This window comes from Pseudochaenichthys georgianus, chromosome 19 (genome assembly GCF_902827115.2).
Source record: "Pseudochaenichthys georgianus chromosome 19, fPseGeo1.2, whole genome shotgun sequence".
Classification (NCBI taxonomy): domain Eukaryota; kingdom Metazoa; phylum Chordata; class Actinopteri; order Perciformes; family Channichthyidae; genus Pseudochaenichthys; species Pseudochaenichthys georgianus.
This window is the reverse complement of record NC_047521.1, coordinates 8,346,019-8,373,173: the sequence shown is the minus strand read 5'-3', so window position 1 is coordinate 8,373,173 and position 27,155 is coordinate 8,346,019. Positions and strand designations below refer to the sequence as shown.

The 27,155-nt window shown below is 41.9% G+C and overlaps 1 protein-coding gene across 4 annotated transcripts in view; it reads right to left on the bottom strand.

The window, feature by feature from the left end:
* Positions 1 to 27,155, bottom strand: part of LOC117464347 (PH and SEC7 domain-containing protein 1-like) — a 76,542-nt gene that overhangs the window by 25,668 nt on the left and 23,719 nt on the right. For 2 of the 4 annotated variants that reach the window (XM_034106724.2, XM_034106725.1), the window contains 2 exons: positions 24,431 to 24,489; positions 22,760 to 22,849 (listed from right to left, as the gene is read on the bottom strand). In XM_034106724.2, coding sequence (XP_033962615.1) covers positions 22,760 to 22,849; positions 24,431 to 24,489 — 149 coding nt within the window. Of the gene's footprint in view, positions 1 to 8,225; positions 9,736 to 22,759; positions 22,850 to 23,814; positions 23,862 to 24,430; positions 24,490 to 27,155 lie in introns of those variants that run through there. The other 2 variants (XM_071206652.1, XM_071206651.1) reach the window with 2 other exon arrangements.

Genomic DNA, 27,155 nt, shown 5'->3' with positions numbered 1-27,155 from the left:
AAAGAAGAAGAAAGAGTTATCATACCTCCATGGAGTCACCACTTCTAGAGACCCGGGCCTGTTTTAAATAGCGGGTGCCGATCCCCACCACCTCTGCTTCGAGTGTTTGGGGGACCAGGATATGGCAGAGGCGGTGCTATTCATGTTCGCCATTCCAGTGGGGCGGATGGCTCCGTTTGCCGTTGTCGGGCACTTCCGGGTCCAGCGTCCATGGTAGCCCACCGCCCAGGGCTGTACTTCCCCCTAGGTGATGACCATGGCGGCGGAGCGCAGCTGCTCCCAGCGGGCAGCAGGCTGGGCAGAGAGCTGAAAAGAGCTCTGCCCGCTACCAGGGGTAGGGCGGCTGCAAATAAACACAGATGTGTTGGGCATCTCGCTCATTGCTAGAGATGCCCCAACATCACCAGATCAGAGCGATTATTTGGCCGCAAGGCCGAATTAGTAGCTTGGTCTATGGTGTGGCCACCGCTGCCTGCCATGTGATGTCCCTGGGAGATCGCGCTGCATGGCACTTTCCAAAAAGGACCGTGTTGATCTCCTGGGATCCCCCGTGTGTACGGAAGGGCTCTTTGGATCATTCTCCTTGGTCACGTGGGTGAGGAGTAGTCGCAGCATGGCTGCTTCTTGCCCATCCCCAGAGGAAAGAACACTGTCCCACACTCCCCGCCCCCGCTGTAAACTCTAGGAGCCAGTATAGGTGGGCGCGTGCACGTGAGTGGAATAAACCGAAGTGCTGTCAAAGCACTGTGCGGGTTCAAGAGACCCCCCCCCCCCCCCCCCCCCCGAGAGCAGGCCGCGGTGCGTTCAAGGAAACAGGCTGTGTTTGTTGTGCCCTTTCAGGAAACAGAAATGGGGCTTACTCCATGTACTGGTTGTGAAGTTACCCACTCTGGGCCAACCTCTCCAGGCTTGGCTCCTGAGAGGGACAGGCTGAGACAGGGGGGACTGTCTGACAAAGTTATTCAGACTGTCCAGGCAGCAAGAGCAGGATCCACCACAGCCTGTTATGTGGCCGCCTTATATACGGTGGGCCGGTTACGGTTATAACTTATAAATATCTCAGTAAGTGAATACTCGCATAGAATGGTTGAGAGGTAGTACCCATAGGTAGAGGGCTCCGCATGTGCTTATATAACTAGGGTTACAATACGTAACCCACCGTTACAGCTCAAGAGCATGAACACAAACAAAAAAACAATCGATAAAAACAAAAACACAACAAAGACGTGCGCAAGCACAGCAGAGGTCACATATTCATCTTAATGCTTTAGTACAGAATACGTTGATTGACTGAGTAATCAAGAAAAATAAGAACATCTTTATCAAGTGCAGACAAGCTGTTTTTCTCAGTTGATAAATGACAATACATTTGTACAATTCCAGGTTGTTGGGAGTGTTTGTCAGATAAAAAATGAAACAATTAAAACACTCCAGATGTTGGAAGATCTGTGTCTTGAGTACAGAAGCTCTAAATGCCCATGGTTCAAACATTTAATTTCCTCGGTTTCCTCTGATAACAAGTTAATTTTATATATTTTCCCAAGTTCGCAATTTATTTATATCAACATCACAAAATAATAAATCTACTTGTCTCAAGAAAGATTCATGATCTCATATACTCAAGAATATTGATCCGTTATCTCGGTAGTTCTAAAAAATAAGGTTGGGATAATGAGATAAATAACTTGGCAACTTGAGGAAAGAAAGAAATTAACTTCACTCCCTGGAAAACAGCGGAAATACAATTTACAAACAAAAGCTTTTAGAGCTTCCATACTAAAGTGGTAGTATTGGTATACTAGCAGTAGTATTAGTAGTAGTAGTGGATTAGAATGGTGAAGTGACATAAAAGGCAAATACTTAAGTTAAGTACCTTAAATTGGTACCGGATATATCATGACACAGTTATATGTCTCCCTCACGTCTTTTAGGAAAATGAATCAAAGTAGAAACCTAATTATTGAAAGCCTAACTGGTATAGAAATCCATATTGCCATAAAGAAGTTAAATGACTGGTAGCGCTGGTCTAATTAAACCAGACAAACTGTATGACTGTAAATCAATAGTTCCCTGGACTGTATAAACGGCAAATTCATCTGGCATTGCCACCAAATAAGATACGTATATAACTGCGTATATATATAACTGCATTAATGCTTAATTTATATAATAACTAGGTTTTTCTCGATGTTTTTTGTTCAAATTCAAATGTATTCCAGTTATTCATAATCCTGTAATTGAGGTTTAATTCACTTGCACCAGATTTTTATCATTTTTTTGTTGATGCTTATTGTTTTCCCTCTCAGAAGAAAAATACTCTTTTCATTTCGTTATCACCTTAATCTAAAAATAACACAACAGGGAGAGAAAATATGAGAGAGTCTCATGTTGAAGCTACCTCTCGTCACAGAAAGGATTTGGACAGCACTTCCACTTCCTCAAAATATGCAGTGACAATCAAGACCTGCGACACATTACTGACGCCGCAGCATGAATCCATCAGGCGGAGGCAGAGGATGCAGCTGATAGACAGCAGTGACAGCAGAGGTGATGGAGAGGACGCCTGAAGACATTTCATCACAACCTTGTTCACCTCTGAATTCCTCATAGACCGCTACCATACGTTCTTTCCATCCAAGGCCAATATGTCCACGTGGTGTGAGAAACATCACACTCAGCTAGAATCGATCATTTCCCATTTCATTCCTTTGATTAAAGAGCTCCTGCTAATGCTCTTCACTTGGATTCTGCTGTCTCACACTTCCAACCTATTATGAATATGATTTTGTTGCCTTGTGACGTTTAGTCAAACGAAATTGGATGTTCAATAGGGTTTGATTCAGCATGCCTAATCGGGTTCATTTCCAGAGTTTTCTTCGAAACTGAATCGGAATTATCCAATGAATATTAACAACCATCCAGCCTGGACCATAATATATTTTAGTTCTGGTCTCCATACATACTCTACTGTATATATAATGGCATTCACACTAAATGTGCTCATATATTTGAGTAATCACAGAAATACAGTTGAGCTTCCAAGAGTTGGACCATTTTTAAAGTGAAAGACAAACTGCTTATGTAGCACAAATCGGGTTGATATCAAATATTAATGGGGAATTTGTAAGCTGTAAGAAGTGTACTGATTTGCCACAACAGCAGCATATATTCAGGCTACAAAAGTGAAGAAAAACTGCTTAATTTAAGGTTTGTCCCTGAAGAATGTTTTTCATTTGTACAAAAGGGAAACCTATGGGAACACAACACTATCAACAGCAGAGGGACTCTGTGGATTGAAAGATGACTAAAGAAGGAGGTAAGTAAAAAAAAATAAAAGTAAAAAGGAGGTATAGAGTGTAAATCAGTCTCAGTCAGTCTGGAGTCATTAAGGCAACGATGGATGTTTCTCATCTTATCCAACTTGCTTTACAAACGTCACCGAGTGCCAGAAAATGAGAGCCATTAGCCTTGAGCTGGCAGTCAACCAATCTACTTCATCAAACATCGTACTGTCCATATGTGGATGTAAACAAAGTGTTTAGATGTTAATAAATACGATCCTTAGAATATCCATCCATCTTCTCCCGCTTATCCGTGGTCGGGTCGCGGGGGTAGCAGTTCCAGCAGAGAGCCCCAAACTTTCTTTTCCCTGGCCACATCAACCAGCTCTGACTGGGGGATCCCAAGGCGCTCCCAGGCCAGCGAAGAGATATAATCCCTCCACCTGGTCCTAGGTCTACCCCTTGGTCTCTTCCCAGCTGGACGTGCCTGGAACACCTCCCTAGGGAGGCGCCCAGGTGGCATCCTAACTAGGTGCCCAAACCACCTCAACTGGCGCCTTTCGACGCGAAGGAGGAGCGGCTCAACTCCGAGTCCCTCCCTGATGACCGAACTTCTCACCTTATCTCTAAGGGAGACACCAGCCACCCTGCGGAGGAAAACCCATCTCGGCCGCTTGTATCCGCGATCTCGTTCTTTCGGTCATGACCCATCCTTCATGACCATAGGTGAGGGTGAATGAAAATGGCCCGGTAGACAGAGAGCTTTGCCTTCTGGCTCAGCTCCCTTTTCGTCACAACGGTGCGGTAAAGCGACTGCAGTACCGCTCCCGCTGCTCCGATTCTCCGGCCCATCTCACGCTCCATTGTTCCCTCACTCGAGAACAAGACCCCGAGATACTTGAACTCCTTCACTTGAGGTAAGGACTCATTCCCTACTTGGAGTGGACAGTCCATCGGTTTCCTTAGAATATGTAATGCGATAATGGTTTGTATGTGGGAGGACTATAGCTGAAATAAGAAGTGGATGCATTAGATTATTCACAATGCAAACCCTACTAGGCCAGCTATTATGAGCTGTAATTTAAGGGGCTAGCAAGTCATTGTCACAAAACTCAATTCAAGACTGATGCCAATACATTTGAATAGGAGGCGTGTGATGCAGTGGGTTGTGAGTTGCTGTTCGGATCAGGGGGTCACAGGTTCATACCCCACTGCAGTCAGCATGTCGTTGTGTCCCTGGCCAAGACACTTCACCCCAAATTGCTCCGGTGGGGATTGCCCACAGTATTGTCTTTGGATAAAAGCGTCTAACAAGTGACATGTAATGAATAGTTACAAAAAAACGTATCCCTAATTATAACGCTGGCTTCTAGTAATGTTATTTCTTCCTGGTTCCCTTTGCATAATGATTGGATGCTTTTGGATGGTTTTAACAAAGTGGATCTTAGGGATGAATAGCATCAACATTAGTTCATTCAGGAAATGAATTTGTGGCACAAATAACATAATTATTTTAACTCGGGGGAAGGTATAAAGTATTTTCAAGTCAGAATGCTCAAGTCCAAGTGAAGTCAAGAATCATTGGTGTTAAAGAGCCTGTGACACGGTTTTTCCCCCATCATCCAAACCCATCAATTTGAGTACATATTGTCCCCTTGAAAACCGTTACTGAACTGATTTTGGATATTTGTACTTTGATAACCATTAATCTGCCTTCAATGTTGACAATTTTCTGGATCTTCTCGCGGATTCTTCAAGTCCCGCCAAATGATGGGTGACGTCATTGCGGGCACAGCGCTCCAGCTGCACCGTCCAGGATCCCAGCTTCTGCATGTAAACCTTTATATATATACAGTCAGATGTAAACGCACGACGGCGCACACAGCAGCAAGCTCAGACAGCGATGACAGTTTACTTTTGAACGTGTCTGAGAGCTCATGAGGCTAAAGGATCGGTTTATGTTGTATCTGTAGAAGTTTAGGAATTAGGTGCGTCAATATGGGCGATCATACGGTCATGTAGCCATTGGTGGAATGGGACTAAAAATCATTCCGGGACTCTCGACCGGCCCACTTCGGTACCGCTAGTAAATTGTCAGCGGGGGGAGTGGGGGATGTCAGGGGCGGCGGGTGCTGTAGATAGTAAATGTAAATATTAGGGCCGGGACTTTAACGCGTTAATTAAGATTAATTAATTACACAAAAATTAACGCGTTAAAAAAATGAACGCATTTTAATCGCACTTATTTTTGCACAGCGGAACTTTTCTCACTGGATGAGTTTCAGGCGTACCGATTATACTGGAGCACCAACTAACATTCATGACTTCAGCATGGGACTTCAAACAACAACAAACCACGGTGATCAATAGTCAAACATGAACGAACAAGCTGATGAGACCGCTTTGGTCGGCCCCGTGGATGGGTCATTTTGTTTTAAAAAACGGACGGATGGAAGCGTCGATAAGAGCACGGTTGTGTGCAAATTATGCAAACAATTATTTGCATATCACCGCAGCACATCAAGCCTAAAGTATCACCTAAATGCAAAGCATGTAGCAGCTAGCGTGGATGTTAGCCCGACTCCGAGTGCAAGGAACCACACCCTGACCCAACCCACACTCAACCGACTGGTTTCAGGGCCAGGATAAGTCAGTCCACGTCTGAGAAAATAACCAACTCCCTGGCTCACTGGATTGCACTCGACTGTAGACCACTTGGAGTCAAATCCATGTGAAAATTGCTTCTCACTGTTCTCAGGTCAAATATGTATATTTGATTAAAAATGCGATTCATTTCGATTAATTAATTACAAAGCCTCTAATTAATTAGATTAATTTTTTTAATCGAGTCCCGGCTCTAGTAAATATGTAAATATTTGTGTCACTGCATCCTGGTAAAATACAAATATAATGTATAATGTCTGTGTCTTTGACATTAGCGCTGCTAGCCACCTGTGCCCTGTACTACGAAGCCAGTTCAGCATACCCTGGATATGTTTGAGTAACAAACAAACTAACAACAACAAACTAACAAACGAGATCTCGCTAAGCGGTCCTACGACGCTGGTTATCAACTCGGTAAATCAAGCCAGGGTTTCTCTCTCCAGCTGAGAGCGCGTTCACGTCTAAGACACGAGTGGATCTGACTTTAATTACATTTGTCTCGAGTGTTTCGTCAACATAATGTGTTAAATAATACTTCTGCATCCAGTCTGTGACACTGTGAGTGTTGCACGGCCAGATGAGGCTGGAGAAGCTGACTCAGATAAGGAAATATATGATATATTATGATATTATATGATCGATGATGTGATATGAATGATAAGTGCGACACGTCGGCGTCTTCTCTGCATACGGCAGTTTAAACTGTATTTCCTTTATCCTGTAATATGACTTGAGAGATTTAAACTCCGCACACTGAGTGGATCTCTTTTCTATAGACGCCGGAGGCGGGCAGCGTCAGGTAAAAGAAGTTATTTAGCCTTCTCAAACCTGAGCCTCACGCGCCGCCTATGGGGGATGTGCTAGTTACTTATCCGACCGGCCCACTTCGGTACCGGCCCATCGGGATTCGTCCCGATGGCCAGTCCGCCACTGCACCCAGCCCACGTAAACTGTCAACGGGGGGAGCTTCGCTGCGGGGAAACGGTGGACCTAGTGTCCCGATCGGAGTGGGAATAATAATAATAATAATCCGTGCATTTTATCCATTAATTTCCCCAACATTGTGGTAAAAAACCACACGTTTAATCCATGTTGTTAGTGTACTACAACTACAAAAAGCATCGGTTTGTTTTCTCATCAGGAAATGCAGACCGGCTCAAACAAACGATGTTTAATCATCATCCTCACGATCATTTAATGTATCATATGTTCGCCGAATTGACATGAAAGCACTAATAAATGTAGTTTCATCCACTTGAGTTTACAACCACAAAAATAATCGATTTGTTTTTATATCACATCCTACGGGAGGAAATTCAGCAGCTCTCACTACCGATTTTGAATCCTAATGTAATCATCATCTTCACCACGATCATTTATGTTTATATACACACATGCATTTCCAAACATTTGGACTACCTATGTTGCACATGTATTATCTTTTCAATTTACACACGGCATCTATTGCACGTCTGTCCGTCCTGGGAGAGGGATCCCTCCTCTGTTGCTCTCCCTGAGGTTTCTCCCATGTTCCCCTTTAAACTGGGTTTTCTTTGGAAGTTTTTCCTTGTACGATGTGAGGGTCTAAGGACAGAGGGTGTCGTGTTGTCATACTGATATTCTGTACACACTGTGAAGACCACTGAGACAAATGTAACATTTGTGATATTGGGCTATATAAATAAACATTGATTGATTGATTATGTCGCCGAATTGACATGAAAGCACTGACAAATATGAATATACTGTAGTCAACTTCATTAAAACGTTATTAACGTGCCTAATCTCAGTAATTCACCATTTCTACGCATGACAACACACTTTGTCCGTGTTTGGCTCTCGAAGCGTTCCCGCATTGACGTCACTTCCGGCTTCCCCCAAAACTTCAAAATGAGTCGAAGGAATTTCCCGCGATGTTCGAAATTATTGATATTTAACGAAACGGTATCGCTTTTTCTTTTTTAAACTGACGGTTCGAGATGACTAGTAGCCCAATATTTCATTGCACAACAGTTGTTGGGATGCTGTCACAGGCTCTTTAAGGATCAAGTCATGTTGAAAGCCTTTTATGTTTTTTTTTAAAGTCCAAATTATTACACACACCTCTGTACAAGGTTATGTGGGGTAAGATATATTTGATATGTATCATGAAATGAGGTAGGAAAAAATTATTAATCTCTGAATCTTCAGGTATTTTTTGCGGAGATGTGGATCAAGAGCACTTTTAGGATAATAAACAATGTTTCTGAATGACACGTAAATGTAAAAGGATGAGGGTACCTTTCTCCTCTTTCTGGCCTGCGGGTGATTCTGTCCATCTTGAGCTTTCCCCAGCAGGTCAGGAAACACCATGGGTTTGAGTGAACGTGAGCGAGGGGTTCTGGGGTAGCGAAAAGGGTCCATCATCCGGAAGTCCCTTCCGTAGCGTACGGTGCAAAGAGAGCGTGAGCGTAGGCGCCCTGCAGAGTGCAGGCTGTTAACACCGATCATGTCCCGAGATGGTGGTCCAGGTCAAAAAAATGCATTCAAACTCTGCTCGAATAATTCAGTTTTGTATTAAAGTCCTGCAGAAAACAAGTTGATCCAAGGAGATAAAAAGTGTGAAATAAGGTTTTTCTGGTCCAGACAACTGGAAGTGAATTTAGTTGTTACTGGAAGCAGCCAGTGATAAGCAGAGAGCGCAGGGGGAGGCAACAAATCATCAGGCTGCTGTCAGCGGTGATCAGCAGGAATCAAGCCTCAACAGTCTCGCCCTGGAGAGTCTTGATCAACGCCCACCAGGCAACAACGGGGTGCCCAGATGATGGTGAATTATTGATAAGGCAGCCATGAATTATATATGAGACAAACGACTCTTGTGCTGCAGCTCAACTCCGCAGGTACCAATAAATCCAGCCCCCTTTCTTCCACTGCAAGCGCGTGGGTTGGTCTATTAGGTTTAATGGGAATTAAACTGTAGTTCAAGGCAGTTCAATGTGTAGTTCTCTCCAGACATGAGCCTCTGCCAAGTTACCTAAAGGTGACACCTGTCTAGCTGGCAAAATCCAATGACAACACGCTAAAGCAATACATCGTTAAACCTGCACTAACAGGTACACACCGCATGCACACACACAGGGACCAAAGCTGACACTTTCACAGATGGTATGAAACACTGGCAGAGGTGTGAACGGACAACCAGCATGAAACAGATGGGTTCAAAATGTGGAAATCAAGAGGTATAATAACACACACAATACGCTCTCGAGGCTCATGTAACACGCAGTTAGCCTTAAAGAATTCAAAGGAAGATACAGAGGGGGTGGGAGGGAAGGACAGCCGCCTTCGGACTTCAGAGAAGAGAATCCAAAGAGCAGGCTCGATTCTGTCACAAGCCCAGAAATATAAATTAAACACTTTCAAAAAAGAAGTGGATGAAGGAGAATAAGAAATGCAGCGCTGAACGTTCCTGTTGCTCCCACAGTAAAATGGATACCATCAGTTTCACAGTGCTGATTGTCAGATTATCTCAGCTTTTCTTCTGTCCATGACTTCTGCTGTCAGTTTCCTCTGCGATTCCACTTCAGACTCTCTTTGGTTTTAGTCCCTTCCCATCGTGCGGTCATACGGTGTGGGGGTCTGAGGGGAAACAATGCAGCTGTCCTGCTGCGATGTCTCTCATGCCGTCCTTGTCTTTGTGTGCCGATGCCTGCTTTTTCTATCTGTTGCAATCTTCCACGTCCAATCCAGAGCTTGTGTGCATCCCTTCTCCCTCCTGCTTCTGCGGAGGAGGAGCAGGAGGAGGAGGAGGAGGAGGAGGAGGAGGAGGAGGAGGAGGAGGAGGAGGAGGTGGAGAGGAAAGGAGCGGGCTGCCTGAGTCGCAGAGTGAAAATGTAGCTGATAGGGACGGCGCTCTGGCTCTCTCTGCCTCCCTCTGCCTTCTCTTCGGCAATGCGATTCTCACTCTGTCCCTCCCTCCCTCCCTCCCTTACTCATTCCCTCAGTCATGGCCAGCAAATCACAGTCTTTCTCTCACACAGACAGACAGACAGACAGACAGACAGACAGACAGACAGACAGACAGACAGACAGGCAGACAGGCAGGCAGGCAGGCAGACAGGCAGACAGACAGACAGACAGACAGACAGACACACAAACACACACACACACACACACACACACACACACACACACACACACACACACACACACACACACACACACACACACACACACACACACACACACACACACACACACACACACACACACACACACACACACACACACACACACACACACACACACACACACACACACACGGCTACGCATACATGCATGCTTATTTAAAAATATACTCGCAATGACAAATTAGTATTCAGTGGTGGTCTTGTGGGAGGGACTGTTAAGGTGAGAGGAACAATGCAATAAGAATTGCCAGCAAAGGGACAGTATATAACCAGGTGTGTGCATTCAGCACTACTGTGGACAAAAGGAATAGTTCAGTATCTTTAGGGAGAATTATATTTCTTTCTGAGATTGAGATGAGAAAATTAAAGTCATGTCCAACATCGATTACATTACTCATGAATCCAGCAAACAATATGTTGTGTGCTGTGAGCTGGTGCCAGATCTTTCAATTATTAAAACTATTTGGAAAACAAACAAATACTAAAATATTAATAGAGGCACTGAGGCAGAGGAAGGAAAGAAAGAAAGAGGAGGCGACGGAGAAAATTAGAAAGAAAGCTTTGTTTCCAAGATGAATTAACAAGGTTTTGCCCCCCAAGAGAAATTGGCTGTGACCGAAGATTCAATTACTGTGTCAATCATCGACCGGCAGCATTGTTCAGACTGATTTCTAAGTCTAATCAAAAGCAACCAGTGTAGTCTAACAAAGTTAACCTCCCCATACACATCCCATCTGTCCACATTTAAAACACTCATTAAAACTCACCTCTTCAAAACGGCTTTTAATGTGTAATTCATGTAGTGTATTTCATAATTGAGATGTTTTTATATAATCTATATATGAATTTTAATATGTATCTGTAAAGTGTAAAAGTATAAACGCTCTATAAAAAAAGGTATTATTATTAAATGATACATTATATTATAATATATTATAGTGTATAATATAACTTCATTAAGTAAAAAAGAACTGGGTAAATACATAAAACATATTTATAAATATGTTCTGCTTTGCAGGCCACTTATTGTTTGAACACATTTTTTCTGTTTTGCGAGATAAATGTTTTGGACGTTTAGAATTGCGAAATAATGCAAAAAGGTTCATTTGCAAAATGTACAAAAATATCTCCTTCCAACCTTACTTCACCCTTGGGTTAAATTAAATCATTGAAATAGTAACATTTCCCCAAAACAGCTCTGTTTTGGGGACAATGGTTTTTATCACAAACATTCACAATCAACATATGTGAAAATAAATGTTTTTCACTTGACAGGAAGGAGATGAAAATCTGTAATCTGACCAGGAAGTTATCGGACAAATAAACACATTCAAAGTGCAATATTGGCCTCTGAGATGTAGTACAGTAGAAGCATAAGAATGTATGAAATTGATATCTTAGGTAAAGTTAAAGTAATGTGAAATGTACTATTCTATATCTGTTGTTGTTTTTTAATATTAATGCACCAAAACCTTTGTTTGTTTTTAATTGGCAGCCTCCTCCTAGTCGACGTGCCACTGTCCTGTATTCCATGCTCTTTGCAAAATGTGAAGTGCTTCACTAAAAGTTGAATGGGCGCTGTGACTGAAGGAAACAGTTCATCCCTCCTGACTGGTGTCTGTCTTTTGACATTCACCATCAGGGTGGACATGTTGGCGAGCTGTGACTTTATCACTGGGGAAAGGAAAAGGAACATCTGCGAGCCCGGGGGGAAATGGAGCTAACCTTTGACTGCGAGACCGAAAAACAACCTGCAGCAAGATGACAGCTTGTTACAGGAGCAGGGAGAAGCTGGAGTGTCTGTCTGTTTCGAGTACTTTCTCTCTAAAAGAGGCAGAAGCAGCTTGAATCCCAAAAAAACCTAAATGTGTCTCAGAGCTTAACCCCAAATGACTCAAAGCTGCAGCCGACTTTACAACTAAGAACACCTACGTGCCAAATACAAATCAAATGACAACAATAGGCAAGGCAGTCGTTTTCTTTACCTTATGCCCTCTATCAATTTTGCCGTCCGCTGTCAGGTTCTCCCTCCCACTCAATATTTCACATCCTGTCTGAATCTCTCCCTCTGTCCCTGATGCAGGGTCCAGACAGCTCAGAGTACAGCCTCACGTCTCTGCTGACCTCAGCAGCTGTCTCTTCACACTCTCTTTCGTTGCCACTGTGTCGCTATCTGCCCTTACTCCTCACTAGCACAAAAAATGTGTGACATTTGTATCTCCGTCAATGGCTGCTTTGCTGCAGCCATAATGTGTTTTCTATGTGTTTCAGATTGTAAATGAGGAGTGGACGTAGTCACCATGACATCAGCCGTTTGTGAACTGCCATTTTAAACCAGCCCCCAGGAAGTGCTGGTGCAGATTGTTGTAGTGGCCAAACGGTGATACGACAACTTACGCGTCAGTTTGTGACATCATTTGGGCCCAAAATATTTACATTGGGAAAGCGACGTAATGCAGCGGATATTTTTTTTTAAATAAAATTGACTACCCACTACAAACACTTAACACACCACTTACAGTAACACCTAATTTAAATCATTAAGATCTAAAAGTGGTAAAATGCGCTGAATGTCGAATTCAGAATCATTTTTTTCCATCTCCATTTATATGACTGAGTCGAGAGCGGGAGATCTGAGGCGGGGCTTAAGGACATCTCAAGTGCACACACTCTATGGGTCCAAATACGGGTACTTTTGCTCTCAAGTCAGGCCATACTGGCTTCATTCGCCACTGAGCAACCTTCCTTGGAATGAACGGGGTCCAGGCATGAAATACAAATATACTGTGTAAGGGTTAAAGCTGTAAGACAAACAACAAGGCACTATGGCCCAAAGTTATACAATTAGGTGAGAAGTCTTTTTTTCATAGACTTCTAGAAAGTCAGCCTACTTTTTACAACTAGTATAGTCCTTCACTTGTCCTTACTTTACAGAATGGAAGGTTGTAACTTGGTTTTAATAGAGCACTGGTTTTATGGATAGGAAATCAAGGCATAAAGCATGCTGCTTTTAGCCCCTTACAACAAAAATAATTCCAGCTTTTCTCTATTTGATATCATATTTAAGTGATGGTTTTGTCATAGAAAGTAACTAGATGTTGTTCCACTTTCTTAATACGTGTCCGCAGAGTTGGAGGGAGCCTAAGATGTAGCATTTTAATTGCTCACAATTGTTTCACTTCAAAAGTTGTGAATATAAAAATAAAAAACTGCTTTTTCCACTGCTCATTCTTCAGTTAAGCACCTTTAGATATTGTAAGAGAAAAGGCTGCTGAAGCACTGAAGGTTTTTTTAGCAAATGTTACTCAAAACAGGATAAAAGTGTGTATGTTGGGGACTACATTCAGCAGCGGATTAATCCACATGTGGTGCTCTGGTGAGTGTTTGTGACAGCAGGACGCTGTGTGTGGGATTGAGTCAAAACAAACTACTGTGTGTGTGTGTGTGTGTGTGTGTGTGTGTGTGTGTGTGTGTGTGTGTGTGTGTGTGTGTGTGTGTGTGTGTGTGTGTGTGTGTGTGTGTGTGTGTGTGTGTGTGTGTGTGTGTGTGTTCATGGTTATGACGGAACATGTCACCCAAAGCAACAGTGTGGCTGATTGCTGTGTTTTTGCATGTTGCTTTTTTTATAACAATTGAGCTATAAGACTTTGATATACAGGCAATACTTGTTGGTGAATATATTCATCGATGGTGTTGGTTTCTACACCTAACAAAAAGGTTGATCTGGAGCACAAACAGTTTTAAAAGAAGTGGACAATTCAGGTTTTCTTCATGGAGTCTAAAGTGACTGGTTGTACTCTCCATTAATAAAGAAAGCATTCCTCTGCTGAACATGCAGCTCTGTATGCTGTGTGAGGGAGGAAGAGAGGAGGAAGAGCCGTTGTGCAGCTTTGGAGTGAAAAGAGCTGAAATGTTTTTGTTAAAAATTGATTTGACTGCTGAGTGTTCAAGCAGCTCCCCTCGGAGAGGACAAGCTGTCCCTTGGGCCAGTGGTGGAGGAAGCATTTTTACACAAGTATAAGAGACATGTAAAAAGACTCTACAAGTAAAACACATGCATTCAAAGTGTTAACAAAGTTAGACATTATACAAGTATAATCAGCAAAATGTACTTAAAGTATTACAAGACGAAAATGTGCCATGTGATGGCTAAAAAAAATCATGTTTTACAGTTTTAAGAGTGATATGTGTTCTCTCTAGACACACTCAATATGTAAATATGTACTGATATGAGTCAAAACAACAATTGTATTTCGGTATCTCTCTCTCCTCCAACATGACATTCTTGTCTTGCCCAGGCTCTCCAACACTGGCACTAAAGCATGCAGATTCAGACACATTGCTAGCCAGGCGGACAGCAGAGACACATTCAAGAAAGATTCCTTCTCCCTCACTTACAAAACAAATAAGACATCCGTCTTTTCCCCCCGCCATCGATGCTGCGACGCGATCGATAACATCAGTGCACCTAATTGCTGTTTGAAGAGGGCGGTACGGGTGTCTTTGATTGAGCTGTACAACATTTTCATTTCAGCAGAATTTGTTCTCCTGCTCTAATGCGGACTGGTAACCTACTTCAGTGCATCATTAGCTCCCACTTCAAGCTTTAAGCCCTGAGCAGTGCTGGAGAGAGAGAGGGAGGGAGAAGGAGTGCAAACCTACTGTACTGTATGCGTCTCTGATCCTCACAATAAAGAAGGAAAGTTTTCTCTAAAGCGCTAGCTTGGGCCGGAAGCCAGGGGTTCAGATTGTGCTGGGAGCTGCGGTAAAGCTGCGTCTCCCATGCAGGCTGGTGGAGGAACATGAAGGGGTTATGACGGCTTAAAGGCTTATTGTGGCTCTGGGACCTTCTGTTTTAATCATTTGTTTTTTTTGGTAATTGCACAAATAGTGAGCGAGTCATCATTTATGGACACATTAGGTCTAAACACTGCAGTGCTGCAAACAGTCTCACACAAATTAGTAAGCAAGCAAATAAACAAATTACAGTACAGTCTTCTGGTTTATGAAATGTTACTTACAAGATAAACTTTGGCTTATTTCTTTAAGGGCTTTATTTCAGATATGAAGGCGTATTCGAATTTTTAAGACAAATTGTTAAACAAATATTGGGAAAAATACTTATTTATTTTCTGGCGCCGAGTTCTACAGAAGATCGTTACCACTCTCATAACTGTTGGTTAAATATAAATATTGGTTTGCTTAATTAAGAACAAAGCCTGGAAATGTCTTGCTGTGACACGTTCTACCTATCAACACCTCTAAAGTGTTATTATCAACACGTTATATCTTGTTTACTCTACTGTTCTACTGTTTGGTGTTCGGATTATTTTGGCTCTTTGGCGTTTTGGATGGTTGCCTGGCAACTACTTAAAGCCAAGTAATAGTAAGGCACATAACACCCTATAAAATACAGAATTGCTTTTTTAGCACCATTTAGTTTGAATCGGGTAAACAAAGCGGATACATAATGGTTACTACTAGTCAGGTTAAGATCTTTTGTTACCTTCAGGCTGGTTGTTTTGAGTTGTTCTTAGGCGTCAAGCATACTCATGCAGTAGCCGTAAAAAACCGACGCACTAGACACACTTTAGCTGAGGTTACTAAATGGCGGATCCAAATCTAGATATTAAAGGTCCCATGTCATGCTTTTCCGGTTATTACCCGTCCCCTTGTTTGTTATGAAGCTTTTTCTGCATGTAAACGGTCTGCAGAGTCAAAACCCTCAAAGTACACCCTGTAGCGAGTACAACTCTAACACAGAAAATATCTGCCTATGCTGCCCCAGAACGCCTCGCTGGACATTTCTCTTTTTCTATTTGTTTCTTCCGGGTCTAAGTGACGTAACGACGACCAAATGGACCAATTGGTCCAAATGGACCAATCCGTGGAGCTCCTCACACACACACACACACACACACACACACACACACACACACACACACACACACACACACACACACACACACACACACACACACACACACACACACACACACACACACACACACACACACACACACACACACACACACACTCACTCAGCCTTATCTTTTCTCAGCCGCGCTACTCCACGGAGTTTCGCCGGCACACTCAGCCTTATCCTTCCTCAGGCTGTGAGTGTGTGGCGAACAGCCTGGCTGTGAGTGTGTGCTCAGGCTGAGTTACGCGATGTATCGCTGTCTCGCAGACCCCACGCAGCAACCAGGAAACGACACCAGTAAGCCAGCTCACACTGTCCGCTCCTCGAGCCTCAGAGGGCGGAGCAGCGAGCCCCGCAACGCCCCACCAACACGGCACCCAGACCCCACGCAGCATTCTCATCTGTTTGTCATTACTGGTGTCCTTTCCTGGTTGCTAACACCATTGTAACACGTAATCACTGATGTTCCGCTGTAACGGTGGTGGACTCATCAGAACAGAGTGGGCGAGCTGACCAATCAGAGCACATTGGGCTCACAGGGAGGGGGGGCAGGAGCTCCAACAAGCCGTTTAGGACAGAGAGTGAATACACAGACTATACAGAGATGCTGTTTGAGAAACCAATGTGAGTTTGGAACATTGAACAATGTCAATCTATTCTAGTAGACCTCACAATGGAATTCTGATCAGTAGAAATGGCCATGACATGGGACCTTTAAAACAGACCATTGGGGAATTATTTTAGATGTGTATATTATTTTCACTTCTAAATATGTTTGAATAACCTGAATGATTCCTGACCAGACTGACCTTTTTGTTCCTGCTTAATGTTCACAGATTGGTTCCCATAATGTTATTAGAAGATACAATTGAGTTGCTGTAAATCACAATTGACTGAGTTCCAGTAATTGACTTGCACATTAGAGGTTTGTGATGGAGAATGAATGTTGACTGGCCTCTGTGCTTGGATTATGAGCAGTCTATCACATCTCCCCTGACTGATAGTCTGGTGTGGGTAACTGTGGGAGGAAATATCCTCTGGAGTGCATTAAAATACTTTATTGCCTCATTATGAATCCTGGAACAAGAACACGATGATTGAGATAAACAAGCGCAGTCGTTGAACGGACATGTGGCCTGTACTGTGTGCAGCTAAAGTCATCCATCCTGGTTCTGCTGGGAGTGACATTCAATTCTCAGTGCAATCATATTGTCTTTTTTCATATCTTAAGAACAAACATTGCAATTTAAATGAATATAAAACTCAATCATTGCAAATCTCAATCAATTGAAGCTGGACACTAAAATATGATTAAATGCTGCACTTCTTAGGGTCTCAATAAAGATCTGGTGATCATTTTTTTAAGTCTGATCCAACGTGTTTTTCCTCATTTTTTCTGACTTAAAAATCTCCTATCATGTTATTTTTAGGCATAGGTCTCAGATATATACAAATATATAAAAAACATGTCTATTAAGTGTTTTGCTCAAAATACAGATCACCCATTTTAGCAATCCCTCATCTCATACCCCTCTATTTCAGCCCTGTTAGAAAAGGGCAGATTCTGGGTCCTTAGCTTTAAAAAACAAAGAAAATAAGGGGGGGGGGGGGGGAGCTTATGCTGCTCAGAATTACCGACATACTCAGCTAAATGCTGCCATGATGAAACGCATCATGTTCAAAACCACATCAAGGATTATTTCTGAAACAGTATGGAGCTCAAATGCTTTTCTCCTGCGGGTTTACCACAAGGTGAGTGCCTTTTTGGATCCTGCTTTTTTACACAAGTTAAAAAAGTTGTTAGTGAAGTTGTTAGCGATGCTTGCTAATGTAAACAAAGACCATATTATGTCCAAAACACATTGTGCATCGTTTCTGATAGCAACGTTTCTGTCATATCGGCAGCAAATCTGGATCAGCTCCGTTGTACCCCCGTTTTTAGAGATTTGGGTACGGAGGAAAAGAGAGAGGGTTGTGTTTTCTGACACACATATTCATGTATAAAAGATGTACAAAAGTGCATTTTGCATGATAGGTCCCCTTTAAACTTAAGCAATGACACAGCAGTTATTTTACACAAACAATATCTGTTTTGGCAGGTGTAACTTCCTCAACTTTTTCCACCTGATTTAAAGATGATTAAAAGTTTGCTTTTATTCACAAAAGAGGGAAAACATTTTTCGAATTTGCCTCTAAGGGCTTTTGTACCTTTGTAAGAGATAGGTCAACATGAAAGGAGTCAGTCTTAGCTTTGCACAGATAATTATCACCCGATGCTTCAGCTCCCCTAAGCTTTATGGTGCATTTCAGCCTCTTTCAGCTCTTTGTTTTGGTTTAGAAAACTACCAGTTTTACAGGTTTTGTTTCTGCAGAAAGCAGCCGTTTACATACAAAAATACTCTGTACACTCCCTGCCCAGCAATTAAAATATTGGGGTTAAAAGTTTAGTCTTTCATCTGGGTTCTGGAAAGTGTATAAGAGAAGGTTTTGAAGCCAAAGCTTCACTCGTTCAGTTCAGGAGATTGCTACAATCTACTGCTCCATTGTGGTGCTAATGGGAAAGATATCACAAGGTTTAATCAAAATAAGCTGAGAGAGAGACGCAAAGTGAATCATTGCGAAAGAGGAAGAAAAGGCAACAATTGAGAGAGTTATTGAAGCATAAAAATCTAGAAAATGCAAAGCGAATGGAACTAATTGATGATGAGGTAGGGAGGGTACCTGTGGGACAGAGGTGGCAGGAGGTGTCATGGGGATGCAAAGCCTCTCTTATTATGTTCCAGTCCAGCAGGCAGCTGATTTCTATTTTAATTACAGGGCTCAGCAGTGCTTTCTGTCCCTCAGTGTGAAGCTTAAACATAAGGCACACTCTTAAATAATCGCATTGTACTGTGCATTATGATGGGTGCGTTCCTCGTGGATGCAGAGCTTTGACTTTATCCAACTTTGAGTAAATGCAGATATTGTCTCCAAAATATGTATGTTTGACCGTACTGCCTGAACGCATCATTACATCTCTACAATTCTGCTCTGTGTGATTACTGCATAAGAAGACATGAAAAAGTAAGTTAAAAGAGTTTGAAATATGTACAAATAATTGTTGTATAGTGCCAATTTTTGTCCTACTCTTAAAGGTGGGGTCGGTAAGTTTGAGAAACCGGCTCGAGATACACTTGTTATATTCCATGGAATGCTCTTAACATCCCAATAGCAATGAATATCTGAAGTGCTTTGACAAAATGTATTTTCAAATTCTAGCGATCTCGAGCCGGTTTCTCAAACTTACCCACCCCACCTTTAAGGGAATATCATTATTTTTGCATTTTTATGCATTGTGTTGGTCATTAACCAAATTATTGAAGAAAAGATAACTGAGTTTCTAGCGGTGCATTTTGTTGTTTAGACACATATGTAAAGACAGAGATGACAATTAAGATAGAGATGGAAAAGTAGAAAGAATAAATTAATAGATTAATAACTTATTACTTTATGGCAAGTATACAAGTATGGCAAAGTGAGAGGAAGATATTGAATGCTGTTGTAGGAGCCAATTAACTGTGGGTATAAAGGTAGGAACCTATGTGTGTTGGGGAGAGGTTCCGCCAGAAGAACACACACGGAGAACACACACACGGAGCACACACACACACACACACACACACACACACACACACACACACACACACACACACACACACACACACACACACACACACACACACACACACACACACACACACACACACACACACACACACACACACACACACACACACACACACACGGGATTACAAGCAAAGCAAAGGTATTGTGTAAACGGTAATATCGTGTGGTGAATATGGAAAGAAGCAAGTAAATGGAAACCAGGAAAATGGGAAATAAATGGACTATTTCGAACTGGAAACTTTGTTTCTAACTTTTATTCGGCAGCAAACAAGGTGTGCGTCAATTACACCCACCACCGGATCCTCAGAGGCTTAAAGCGTTGGCTTAGCCTCAACAGCTGTACTAGGGCAGTATTAACCACTTCAAATTAAAAGATAGGGGACTGAAAAAGGGACTGAAGGATGGCAGAGAAATAAAGGAAACATGTGATGTAAGCACAATGTTTGATATAATATTGTTGTGAATAAGATAACAGAGTAAACAAGTGGTGAGTCTGGGGCAATGTGTGAGAAATACAGTACATGTGTGTTGTGCAGAATATGAGAAAATGGCCCAGAGTGAGGGATTTCTCAGGCTGAATCCTAATGTATTTAAAGCACATACAAACACAGATACCAGACACGAAAGGGGAAATGGGAAAGCAGGAGAATGAGGATAGGAAATGGGGAATACACGGATGGAGGAGGGGATGGCAATTATTTTGTTGCAGGAAAGGATGAAGAGATAACAGAGAAAACAGGGAGGGACAAAAACAAGAAAGAAAATGGTACTAAGAGAAATACATTTGTATGTAATAGTGTTGCTTGGTGGGATTGAAATGCAATTGTTTTGCGCAAGCCTTTGTTGAAAAATGGTAATAAATGACCCCTGTATTATTAACCTGTATGCCTAACAAAAATACTTAAAAAGTTGCAACATCAAAATGTTTCGATAAAGTTGAGTTGTTATATAAAGCTGTCAAACTAACTGGGAAGTGTAATTGTTAAACTGCAGCTCAGTTTCCTTCAAAGAAGGAATTCTGTATTAAAACAAAATGTCATTCGGAAGCTACTCACTTGAATGGACCAACTCAGTTCTCACATCTCTTAAAATGTAGTTGCGTTATTAAAAATGAAAAGGGCAACTCTTTAAATGTACATTTAGGCAATCAGTTCTACTTTAGTACAGAGAATCCTTTAAAGGTGGGGTAGATACGTTTGAGAAACCGGCTCGAGATACACTTTTTGTTATATTCCATGGAATGCTCTTAACATCCCGATAGCAATGAATATCTTAAGTGCTTTGACAAAAAATCCATTAAAAAATGTCTTCTGTGGAAGCCGTAGTAAAATAACTGGATGGCCTACCTGCCTGTCAGCCTTCCATCTGTGCACACACTTATGTCGTGCCCTCATTGGTCATGTGTGCGTTCGTGTGTGTTGGAGGAGGGGCTCTGTAAGGAAGTGGCAGATTTTTTCCGGTTGTGTATTTTCACATTCTAGCGCACTCAAGCTGGTTTCTCCAAAATGACCTACCCCACCTTTAATATTGTAATATCATGCTCATTTTCAGGTTTATATTTGTATTCTGTGCCTCTAGTCTACTGTGACATGTTTCCATACTTTAATGTTCAAAAATCTCTATTTTTCTCAATGTGAGCCTGTGCTGCAGCACCTCTTTTCACCCTCTGTCTGAAACCAGAGCCCAGTCTGCTCTGATTGGTTAGCTGGCCAGCTCTGTTGTGATTGGTCAACCGATTAGAGATGTTCCGCCCCTAAGCCTATGCCACCTACAATGTGTTGGAGCGCTAGCCAATAGGAGCGTGAGTGTAACACATGGATGTCACTATGTTACGGAAGTAAATAAATGTCCAATGAAGGTGTTTCAGGCTGGGGGGGAGAGGAGAGAAACTCCCTCTGGAGGGAACACATGGATGTTAGCCTTTGCAGACCATTTACATGCACACAAACCTATATTACACACTACAGGAAAGGGATACACCCAAAAGCATAAAAGGGACCCTTTCAGTTTTTTTTTTCCCCCTTCAGTTTCAGTTTCAATTTAGTAAATCCCTCAACCACCTATAAGAACTTTGTAGACACATAACACAAAGTCGAAAGTGAAGCAGAAGAGGGCGAAAAGAAGACAATCAGGAACGGAGAGTTAGATCTGGGTGGAGGTGAAAATGGGCAGATAAAAGCTGGCAGTGAGACAGTCTGGAGATGGAGTTATACTGCACTGAGGCTTAACAGAGCCAAGATAAGGAGAAAGTGAGATTGGGCAGGCTGGAACATTTACAATGTGAGAAGGAGAGAAAAGAGTGTAGCTGGAGGGTGAGACGGACTCTCGTTGAGAATGAAAGAGAATAAAAGAGCTTGTGGAAAGTGGAAGGCATGATTAAAAGCCTGTTCCGGGATCCATGCAAGCATTAATAAAACATCTAATGCACGTCTGTGAAACTGTTTCTTTCTCTCTCTATTGTTCACTTAGCATGGAAACTATGTGCTCCTAATGACAGCTTTTCATTTCACAATTCATTGCGGCAGACGGACGTGACCTCGCTCTCTGCCCCTCATGCATTATAAATACACCATTACAACTTGTTGACTTGCACTCTGGGGTCCTGTGGCATGTTGACGGACCACTCAGCAGACAAAACGAATCAACGACATCATCATTAGGCGCACAGCCGGACAGGCAGCCTGCACTGATTGGGTTATTTCACCACATCACGTGGCCCCAGCACTCCGTCTGACCCCACCGTCTGATGGCTCACTATATCTATTGCAACCAAAGTCAACTGGGTTAAACTGAAAGCTTAATCTAATGCTGCAGATGCCCCGAGGGGCGGCTCCACATCACATAACAATTCATCTTCCAGCTGGAGTATACCAGGAAGTGTTGGGTGCAGGCAGGCTTCTGATTGGAGGCCTCTGGAGATGTGGTGAAAGCCAGCTGGCAGAGAGCGCAGGCCAGACAGCCAGATCGGAGGGACAATACAATGCTGGCACACACAGTCTGCTCTCGTCTCGTGTCTGTGCATGACAGCATGCGCGTGTGTGCTATTTTAGACTTACTTTAAGCAGATCCTTGTGAAAATCTTGGCCGTCGTTCAGTCCCTCCAGGTTGCTGATGAACTGCGTGCACGACATCCTCTTACCGATGTTCTGAAAACAATGGAATATTGGCTTTAATTACATACCAATATTTACACACAGTGGTGGAAAAGGTATTCAGAACTCAGATTTAGTAGAAATATCAAGACGACAATGTGATACTACTCAGTAACAAGTACAAATCCTGAATTTTATATCTTAGTCAAAGTACAACAATATTAGCATCTAAACACTAAAGTACTCTTGATGCAGGATTTATCCTTTTACAATCAAATGGTGTAATCACTGGATTAGAATTATTGATGCATTAAAGTGTTCATCACTACAATGTGCATCTGTTCAATCTGGAGCCCACTTTTTATTATTTGATATACACTGCAGGGTAGTAAGCAGTATAAACTATAATAATATATCAAAATGGAATAAAAGTGAATTGAAAAATACTGTGATTGTATGACAGACACACATTTAAATGGGTTACAACAATGACTGAAATCATGTATATAGTATTTTTTAGATTACAAAACAACATCTTATCTTAACTACTTATTCTTTGATCAGATAATTACTGATTAAAAAAACGAGGTAATTTTTGAAATATTTTCTAGATTAATTGAGGATGAAAGTGATGATGATCAGAGTCACCACCGAGATCACACTTATGGTATATCAGTTCAAATTAGTTTCCTAAAGAAGCTGATTTTCTTGAGCCACTTTAATGAATCATTCATCCGCAGAGCTGTACTATCACTGAGAAGAGTGGCCCAGATTTGCACAGCGAGGCTCTGACTATAATAGTAGCACATTAATGATGGTGAGAGGAACTCAGCAGGCAGACCTGTAGATCAGCTGCTGATCAGGCGTATATTCCCCAAACTCCAGAGTTAATCAAAAGGGCATCTGAGGAGAATTCTGCTCTTAGAAATCACCTTTTATACGTTTTTTCTTTACCTGAATGCAACACGTGTACATACAGTATGTAAGCCAGACATGGATGGATTATTGGACAAGCCTACCTGACAGAGGCCAAGGGGGACAATGTTTTAGAGGCCCCACTGGCCTTGACCCGAAAATGTCACTTGAAGACACATGTACCAACGAAGAAGAGACACAAAATAACCACAGAGGAACATAAAATAACTACAAACACATGCAAATCAACTGCAAAAAACACAAAATCACCACAAAAATAGACAAAATAACTTCATAAATTGACCACAAAGAGACACAAATTCACCACAAAAGGACTGCAGAGATATGAGAAGCAACTGAAAAAAGACAAAGTGACAACAAAGAGACACAAAATGGCTTCAAAGAGACCCAGAAATGATATACAAATGACTTCAAATATACACAAAAGTAATACAGAGAAACACAAAATGACCCCAAAGACACTCACACTGACTTTAAAGATCCACATAATAACAATAAATAACACAAAGAGACACAAAATGACCTTAATAACGAACAGAATGACAGAGACACAAAATACAAAAAGAGGCTAAAAAACTATAAAGTCTGTGTGTTTTGCTCCTTTATAGGAAAGGTGGTTGGGTTGTTTATGTGTCTTTGCACGGGGGGCAACAGTCTTAAATCCAGCAATGCTTCCATCACATACTAGTCATTACTCACCTGACCATGTAGATCAGTGTTCAGCAGCATGACGGCGCAGGTGAGAGTGTGAACTGCATCTGGAGGATAAATACAGAATGGTTAATGAATTGTGATTACACCGTTTATAAATAATCAGATAAGGACAGTCTGCCCCGTCCCTCACCTCTAGGTCGCTTTAAAGCAGAACTAGAGCTTGTTCTGCCTGCAAGGGCAAGCCCACCCGCTGAGAAGTGTACACATATTTTAGGTTCACTATGAAACTGTGAAGGCAAGGCAAGTTTATTTATATAGCACCTTTCAACACAAGGCAATTCAAAGTGCTTTACAAAGATGAAAGGCATTAAGAAAATGGCATTTAAAATCAGTCATTAAAAAGCAAAGGTAATAAAATATACATTAAAAGAAAAAAATACATACAATACAATTTAGCAGTAGGTCAGAAATGTATTCTGGGCCTAAACCATTCAAAGCTTTATAAACCAACAGCAGTATTTTGAAATCTATTCTTTGACACACAGGAAGCCAGTGTAAAGACTTCAGAACAGGAGTGATGTGATCCACTTTCTTAGTGTCAGTGAGGACTCGAGCAGCGGCGTTCTGAATCAGCTGCAGCTTTCTAATAGATGTTTTAGTGAGACCTGTGAAGACACCATTGCAGTAGTCCAGTCTACTGAAGATAAAAGCATGGACAAGTTTTTCCAGATCCTGCTGTGACATCAGTCTTTTAATCCTAGATATATTCTTTAGGTGATAGTAGGCTGATTTAGTAATTGTTTTAATGTGACTGTTGAAACTCAGGTCAGAGTCCATGACTACACCTAGATTTCTGGCTTTATCTGTTGGTTTGAACATTGCAGACTGAAGCTCAGCGCTAACTTTTATACGTTCTGCCTTGGCTCCAAAAACCATTATCTCAGTTTTGTCTTTGTTTAATTGGAGAAAGTTCTGACACATCCAGTCATTGATTTGTTCAATGCACTTACTCAGTGTTTGAATTGGAGCATAGTCTCCTGGTGAAATGGTTACGTACATTTGTGTGTCATCCGCATAGCGATGGTAACTTAGTTTTTCATTATCTGAGCCAGTGGTAGCATGTAGATGTTAAAGAGAAGAGGCCCCAAGATTGAGCCTTGAGGTACCCATGTCATATTTGTCAACTCAGATGTGTATTTACCTATAGAAACAAAGTTGTTTCTATCCTTTAAGTAGGATTCAATCCTATTTAGAACTGTTTTCGAAAGTCCCACCCAGTTTTCTAGTCGGTCTAGTAATATGTTGTGGTCAACCATGTCAAACGCAGCACTGAGATCTAATAATACTAACACTGAAGTTCTGCCACTGTCTGTGTTTAAGTGGATGTCATTGAAGACCTTTACAAGAGCAGTCTCAGTGCTGTGGTTTGGACGAAATCCTGACTGGAACACATCCAAACAACCATTTAAATGCAAGAAATTACTCAACTGTTGAAAGACTACTTTTTCAATGATTTTACCTAGAAATGGGAGGTTTGATATGGGCCTGTAATTGTTCATTACTGAAGCGTCTATCTTTTTTAAGAGCGGTTTAATGACTGCAGTTTTCAGGGCCTGTGGAAAAACACCTGAGTGAAGAGACTTGTTTACTATATGAAGTAGATCTGAGGCCATGCAATGAAAAACATTTTTGAAAATTCCTGTTGGAATAATATCAAGGCAGCAAGAGGAGAATTTCAGAAGTTGTATAATGTCCTCTAGGTTTTTATCATTAATCTGATGGAATTGTGTCATGGTGTTTGAATTGATTTTAAGTGGACACAGGGACAACACATTTGCTGTTCCTGATGCAGAGGCACTGACTGCTTGTCTGATTTTCTGAATTTTGTCAGTGAAGAAGGAGGACCTATTGCAGGCCCTGGTGGATAGAAATTCAGAGTCTACTGATACTGGGAGGTTTGTTAGTCTGTCGACAGTAGCAAATAAGGCACATGCGTTGTTTTTGGCAATGATGTCAGAGAAGAAAGACTGCAAGTCTCTCTTTATAGATTTCAAAAGGAATTTTTTTCTGTTTTCACAGTCATTTAATTTCATGGCCTTTCTCCATGGAGATATTTTCTCGCCAGTCACTTCCTTTATCTTAGTTGGAACAATGGCATCTATAACATTTTTAATTTTTGAATTAAAATGATCTACTAGCTCATTTATTGAGATGTTAGCAGGGGTGGAGACTCCACCATTTGTCTCATAGGTCTCCCGTAATCAAGACATTCCTCAGGCGGGTGCAGTGATACTTCAAGGTTTTCTGTGTGATGTGTTGTGTCTATCTCCTGTTTTGATTCCTCTTGCCGCATGTCCTTGGCAGTGGGAACAGATTGATGACGCAGGCAGTTGAATATGTTAGAGATAAACAATTTCACTCCTGACTTGTTCAGGCAAACTACATCTGCCTTAAAAGATGTCTGTGGTTCCAGAAAAAGTTAAAATTGTCGATAGAATGGGCAGAATGGTCAGTACAGGCAGTTGAAAGCCACTTGTTCAGTGCAAACAATCTGCTGAATCGCTCCACTCCTCTTCTGACTGGCGATAGAGGGCCACTGATGAACACCTCTGCATTTATGGCTCATTTCCACTGCAGGGCATCGCACGGCTTAGTACGGTATAGTTAGGCCTTGGTAGGCCACGCTCACTTTATGCTGCGTTTCCATTACAGTTTAGGAACTGGGGTAGTAACTATAGTAACGCAGTGTAGGCGGAGCCGTGACGTCATC